The 7101-nt window shown below is 44.0% G+C and overlaps 1 protein-coding gene across 4 annotated transcripts in view; it reads left to right on the plus strand.

Annotated features, from left to right (window-relative positions):
• The first annotated feature begins 674 nt into the window (after positions 1–674).
• The window catches only part of Det1 (de-etiolated homolog 1 (Arabidopsis)), a 14946-nt gene continuing 8519 nt past the window's right edge, over positions 675–7101 (plus strand). Inside the window, exons 1-4 of one of the 4 annotated variants that reach the window (XM_013512685.1) lie at positions 986–1166; positions 3505–3607; positions 3752–4597; positions 6585–6772. In XM_013512685.1, coding sequence (XP_013368139.1) covers positions 1129–1166; positions 3505–3607; positions 3752–4597; positions 6585–6772 — 1175 coding nt within the window. In that variant the 5' untranslated portion in view covers positions 986–1128. Of the gene's footprint in view, positions 780–985; positions 1167–3246; positions 3411–3504; positions 4598–6584; positions 6773–7101 lie in introns of those variants that run through there. The other 3 variants (XM_005381574.2, XM_013512684.1, XM_005381575.2) reach the window with 3 other exon arrangements.

Here is a 7101-nt window from a genome sequence, read left to right on the forward strand (position 1 = left end):
CGGTGGGGCTGCTCATGGGAACCGTCTTAAGAGATAATATTTTGGATTTGTTCCTAGCCAATGCACCAAAAGCTGGAAAAAACAATAAACACAAAAAAGAGATGACATTTTTGTGGAGTCTGGAATCATCCAAAGGAGGCTGATGCAGGAAAATCTGGAGGCAGGCTGTGCAGATGGGACAAAGGAGAGACTGGAGGGCTCCAACAGCGTGTAAGAGACTGAATGAGATAACATAAGCTAGAGACAAGTAAAGGCTATGGGAACTTTCAGTGTACGACCAATACGTGCCAGCATCTGTGCTGGGCACTCAGCATTCAGTAATATGATAAATACAATCTACATGCGCAAGCCTCTCACTATCTAGAAGACAACAGAGGGATAATTTTTCAGCTGATGAAAATAGAGCATCCAATCACAAATTGAGAATTAATTCTTACTCATAGTTTTGCAAATGTGCCCTGTGGGCGCAGTGATTTTGACATAGTTGATTACAGAGATGCCTGGGTTAGGCTACCGGGTTACTTTTGTCTTTGTAATCTCTATTGGTTCACGCCTCCTCCGGGCGCTAGGGAGCGCTGTAACCTCCCTCAACTGAGTGGTGCTACGCTCTTCCCTACTTCCCTTTTCGCTGCTCAGCACTTCCGGTATCTAGCGGAAGCAGGGGCCGGGAGCCGCGGGCGCCGGGGTCCCAAGGCATGGCGGGGGCGGGGCCGGGGGAGGTGCGCATGGAATAGGCTGGGGTGTCCCTCGCCCCGGCCCCTTGAGCCTGGACCTGACAGGTGAGGACCTATCCTTTTTGGCCCGGCCTCCAAGCCGGTCAGACGCTGCCTGAGAGGCTCCTCCCCGCATGACAGCCAGGCCCGCGATCCCCCGCCATCCCTCACTATGCTCTTCCCATTGAGGCCCCGCCCCAGGCTTTTCTTTCCGGGGGCGCCCCCTTGGGCGTGTATGTCCGCCCCTTGGCATCCTTTACTCTTTCTAGAAGCCATCGCAAGGAATTGAGGGATAGGTGCACCTTCTCCCATGGGGAACTAGATACCTAGGAAGATGAGAGAACAGTGAGTTAGTGGCCCAATTCAGCCAGGCTTTCTTACTTCTTCCATTCCACAGGGGACTGAGACGCCTACTATGTGGCAGCTCCAGTGCTGGGATCTGAGAATACTGAGGTGAACAAAGTAGCCATAGTTATTTCCTGTAAGGAGTGTACAGTTTAGCAGGGGTATCAAACATTAAACACAACCATGCAAGTGAAAGTATAAACACAAATTGTAACATTTACTAGAGAGGAGACAAACAATGGCAGGTTTGGATTTAGAGAGAGGGCATGGAAGCATTCCTGAAGGAAATGACACTTCAGTTGCAATTTGAGAAGTGATGACATGAGCTAGGGGGAATGCATTTGTGGATCCCGGATTCAGGCCCAGTGTTTAAGAACCAGGTGCTTGCTGTGTGTCAAAACCCTGCTGAGCATATGGAATATAATGTTTGTGTGCTGGATCCCCGGAGCTCTTCACTGGCACGTGAAGGCCACAGAGGCAGAGTTGCACACACAACAACAGATGAAGGAGAGGTGTGACTAGTATACTGGGATTTTATTTTATGGAGAAGTGAAGGAAGGTTCCCCTGATGAAGTGATTCAACTGATAGGTGAAATAGGGGTTAGCAAAGCCAGGAGAAGAACTTCTGTAAAGGGCCGGATGGGAAATATTTTAGGCAGTGGGCCTTGTGGTTTTGGCCTCACCTACTCATTTCTCCCTTTATAGGGCAAAAGCAGGTGTAAGCAGTATGTAAACGAATGGGTTTGGCTGTGTTCATATGAAATTATTTACAGAAACAAAGAGGCAGAGCAGGGCTCTGGCACACACATAGAATCACAAGTTTGAGGCCAGCCTGGGTAACATAGTGAGATCCTCAACTCTAGTAAACAGGGAGGTGGGCTAGATTTGGCCTGAACGTAGTAGCTTAGAAGGGATTGACCACTGAGCTACATTCTCTCCCCCCATTGTGGTTTTGATTTACATTTCTGTGATGATTATCCTGTCATTTGCATTTTTGGCCATTTGTGCGTCTGTGGAGAAATGTGTGTTCAAGTACTTGGCTAGTTTTAAATTGGATTTTAATGAGTTTTAGTTAAAGTCTAGAAGCTTTTTATATATTCTAGATAGTAACTCTTGTTTTTTGAGACAGGGTCTTGCCATGTACTTCAGGTTGGCCTTGAACCCACTGTGTAGCCCAGGCTGGCCTTGAACTCACAGCAGTCCTACTCCCTCAGTCTTCTTAGTGCTGGCATTGCAGGCATGCTCCATCATGCCTAGCATCTATATATTAACTCTATCAGATATATTGTTGGCAAATTATTCCTGTTATTCTATAGGTTGCTTTTTCACTGTTGAGAACACTGTATGTCTTTTGATGCACAGAAGTTTTAAAGTTTGATGTATTGCCATTTGTCTATTTTTTGTTGCCTGTGTTTTTTGGTGTCCTATCTAAAAAATCATCACTAAATCCAATGTCATGAAGCTTCCTGCTATGTTTCCTTTTAGGAGTATTTTAATTACAGGTCTAATGTTTAGTTCTTTAATCCTTCTTGAGTTAATGTTTGTAAATGGTTTACGGGCCCAACTTTATTCTTTTGCAAATGAATATACAAATTTCTTAAAACTGTCCTTTGCTAAGTGATACCATTATCAAAGCTAATTAATCATGTATGTGAGTGTTTTTCCTGAGCTATCTGTTCTATTGGCTTATGCCTATTTTTGCCAGTACCAGCCTTTTAAGATTACTGTGGCTTTGTAATATATTTTGAAATCAGGCAGTATAGCCCTCCACTTTTGTTATTTTTCAACATTATTTGGAGTCTCTTAATAGTCCATATAAATTTTAGGATGAATTTTTCAATTTTTGCAAAAAGTGACACTGGGATTTTTATAGGGATTGCTTTGGGTGCAGATTGCTTTAGGTAATCTGGCCATCTCAAAAGCCCAGTAAATATTTTTGTTTGTATGAATGCACATGGAATGTGATTGTTGTACTGTTCAGATGTGAGGCACTTATATGTTTATTCTGTTGACCATTCCTGTTTTCTCAGCATGCTTAGAAAGAATTCTTTGTGAACTGCATCCTTTCCTCACACCTGTTTCTAGCTTTAGAAATGTCAGCGTTGCTGGGTGTGGTGGTACACGCTTGTAATCCCAGCATGCAGGAGGCTGAAGTAGCAGGATCGCTGAGAGTTCGAGACCAGCCTGGGCTACACAATGAGTTCAAGGCCAGCCTGAAATACATAGCAGAACCCTGGCTCAAAAAGCTCCCCCGCCAAAAAAAAGTCAGCACCACTTCCTGATAAGCTGTGAAAGAGAAATGCTGGTTACTGTGAAGTTGAGAATGCCTAGGGTCAGGATATAAACAGAGAAGTATGTTTGATATATACATTTTTTCTTTCTTTTTAAAATTTATGCATTTATTTATTTTTTTATTCTCTTAACTTGTACTGCATTTTCCATGCAGAAATGTGATAATGGATCATCATGTTTCTACCATCAAACCTCGAAGAATCCAAAACCAGAATGTCATTCACCGGTTGGAACGCCGGCGGATCAGTTCAGGCAAGGCAGGTACCCACTGGCACCAGGTCCGAGTGTTTCACCAGAATGTCTTCCCCAACTTCACAGTTGTCAACGTTGAAAAGCCACCTTGTTTCTTACGCAAATTCTCACCTGATGGGCGCTACTTTATTGCTTTCTCTTCTGACCAGACTTCCCTCGAAATCTATGAGTACCAGGGTTGCCAGGCAGCAGAAGACTTACTACAGGGATATGAGGGGGAGATCCTGTCTAATGGCAATGACCAACGGTCAGTCAACATCCGGGGCCGGCTCTTTGAACGCTTTTTTGTCTTGCTTCACATTACCAATGTTGCAGCCAATGGTGAGCACCTGAACCGGGAGTGTAGCCTCTTCACCGATGACTGCCGCTGTGTCATTGTGGGCTCTGCAGCCTACCTCCCGGATGAGCCTCACCCTCCTTTCTATGAAGTGTATCGAAACAGTGAATCAGTGACCCCAAACCCACGGTCCCCTCTAGAGGACTATTCCCTGCATATCATTGACCTTCACACTGGACGCTTGTGTGATACACGCACATTTAAATGTGATAAAGTGGTCCTGTCACACAACCAAGGGCTGTACTTGTATAAAAACATCCTGGCCATCCTGTCTGTGCAGCAGCAGACCATCCATGTCTTCCAGGTGACCCCTGAAGGCACTTTCATTGACGTGCGGACCATTGGCCGCTTCTGCTATGAGGATGACCTGCTCACTGTGTCGGCTGTCTTCCCCGAGGTACAGCGGGACAGTCAGACAGGCATGGCCAACCCCTTCAGAGATCCGTTCATTAACTCCCTGAAACACCGGCTGCTGGTTTATCTATGGCGCCGGGCAGAACAGGATGGCAGCGCAATGGCCAAGAGGCGTTTCTTCCAGTACTTTGACCAGCTGCGGCAGCTGCGCATGTGGAAAATGCAGCTTCTGGATGAAAACCATCTGTTTATCAAGTATACAAGTGAGGATGTGGTGACACTGCGGGTCACAGATCCGTCTCAGGTATGGAGTGAATTCTGCTCTCTAGACTGTCTATCTCCTTGGAGATGGGAAGATTTCTCTGGGGCCACTAGGCTACTGTCAGGAGTACACATTTGATGTAGTCTAAATTGTTGGTGTCCTAGGGCCCAAACTTAAAATAAGCTTCATTTTTCTCTGACCACGTTCATTGGTCTGGACAGGTGGAAGGCAAATCTCAGGCCCTTGGTGCATAATCAGTCACCTGTGTGACTGTCAACCTTGTTCTTCTTCGGGGCATTCTCAGTACTGTGGAGATGGAAGCCCAGATGCTATAAGGTCAAAGCTTCACTATTTTTGAATAATTCTGCCTTGATTTTACAAGATTCTGCTTACTGAGCTGGCTGCTTGGGTGCTGGCAATGAGAACGAGTGCTCAGAAAACAAAAAAAAAAAGTCCTTTAAAAATCTGTCCCTTTCTGTTCTTAATTTCCCAGTCTGCCTTGGAGGCAAGGCTAGTAAATGTTTGTGTAATTTCATATTCACATAATTATGAGAGATCTTAGTAAAACCATGATATAATTAAACCATGTCTGGGACTATGGAGAGGACATGAGTCAATTTTTATTTAAGCTTGAGCTACAATTACCTTTTTTTTTTTAAACGGAGTAAGTTGTCTGTGATCGCTGCACTTGAGATTATCCCTTTGTCTTTTGCTAACAGATGACCTTTTTTTTCTGGTAGCTACAATTAAGTTTTAGCTAGAAATACTACGAGGGCTCTGTCCTTTAGTCACTGAGTTTGAAACTCTAAACCCAATCTTTCTGCCCCAGTTGGCCTCCTCACTCCTCCCTCAGTTTAATTTGATAGGTTCAAATAAGGTCGATGTGTAAAAAGTGCATCTAAACACAAAGCCTTGGTAACATTATGGGTATTATTCTCAGGTTGCTCTCTGGCCTTTTTAATTTAAAGCCAAATTTAATTTCCAGGTGACCGCAAAAGCTATGAAATAGGAGCTCTGGGAAGGACTAATTACTAATACAACAGGTGGGCCAAAAGGCTCCAGAAATTGGTAATGGAGATTTAAATTCAATCAGAGGAGGGCGAAGTACTAATCCCAGTATTCTGAAAACTTCTAGAGTGCTGTTGAGAGCTTGCAGAATAATTCACACTGCTACATTCACTGTGATAAAGACTAGGGGTTCCTGGGGCTTCCTGCTGGCAGAGTAGAGCATTGGAGGTTTAAAGGAAGAGGGCTGTCACCCCAGGGCCCATTCAGAAAAAGTAGTAACTCTGCCACCTATGGCATCTGAATGCTTTTCACGTTCCCCCTCTGATCTTAATTGCTCTAAATCTCAAATGTATTTTACAAATACTCTGGGCTGAAAGAACATTTATGGAGAGAGAAATGGAAAATGCCTCTCTGATTTTTCATTTGTTCAGCAGCAGTACCCTGCGTGGATACAACTTGCCTGAGCAGTTTTAGCACACAATGTACTTAAGATGTCTCTCTGCATGTTAGAAATATTAAGAGGGAAAAATAAATACCCCTAAATTGAACTTTCAACTGTACACATACAAGAGAAAATCATTTGCCAACAGGCAGCCCCAGGCTGTAAATCACTTTCTCAGCAGGAAAGAAAATTAAATCTGGCATTTTAAGAAAAGTATTTTTTTTTTTTTAAATTTCAGGATGGGTTAGGGAGAAGTATGGAGTAAATGCTTGGAAGGAAAAATATTGAATTTGCACAGTTTGAATTGATGCATTGAAAATCTTTTCATACATATGTGCCGCCCGACTCGGTAATTGTAGCGGATAGAAACAATGGGAAATCTGTCAACACTGAGGCTCTCTATTGATAAAGCCTCTGATGCTTCCTGTCCCAGGGCCACTGGGAGCCGTGCTTCCATCCTGGTTCTAAAGCAGAGGTACTCACTTGTTTTATGTGGGTGGTGTGGATTTTAAGCCAAGTGCTGTTTCCTAAGTATTCTTTACACTTAGCCATTCCTTAACACTTGCTCTTCTTCTGCAGGCATCTTTCTTTGTGGTGTACAATATGGTGACAACTGAGGTGATTGCTGTGTTTGAGAATACGTCAGATGAGCTTTTGGAGCTGTTTGAGAACTTCTGTGATCTATTCCGCAACGCTACGCTGCACAGTGAGGTCCAGTTTCCTTGCTCAGCCTCGAGCAACAATTTTGCAAGGCAGATCCAACGCCGGTAAGCTCTTCTTCCAGGCTTAGCAGTCTTAACGTCTTAAAAAAATTTTTTTAACTTGTTGGGTTTAGCTGTTCCTCCAGTACCCTTTCTCTTCTCCCTGCCTACCTGGCCTTGGTTGGGTCTGCCTGTTACTGTAACCAGCCCGGTTTGTCATCCTGAACTTCTGTCTCTTGACACCTGTGGAATTAAATTGTTTGTGTATTGGATTCCTCCTAGACCATGTGTGAACTGCAGAAAGATACTGTGTCTCTTTATTGGGTTCTAAGGTTAGTCTTTAGTGGTGCGTTATCAAGCACTTAAATATTTGTTGAAAGAATAAGGAAATAATT

This window comes from Chinchilla lanigera, unplaced genomic scaffold (assembly GCF_000276665.1).
Source record: "Chinchilla lanigera isolate Chin_1 unplaced genomic scaffold, ChiLan1.0 scaffold00015, whole genome shotgun sequence".
Lineage (NCBI taxonomy): Eukaryota > Metazoa > Chordata > Mammalia > Rodentia > Chinchillidae > Chinchilla > Chinchilla lanigera.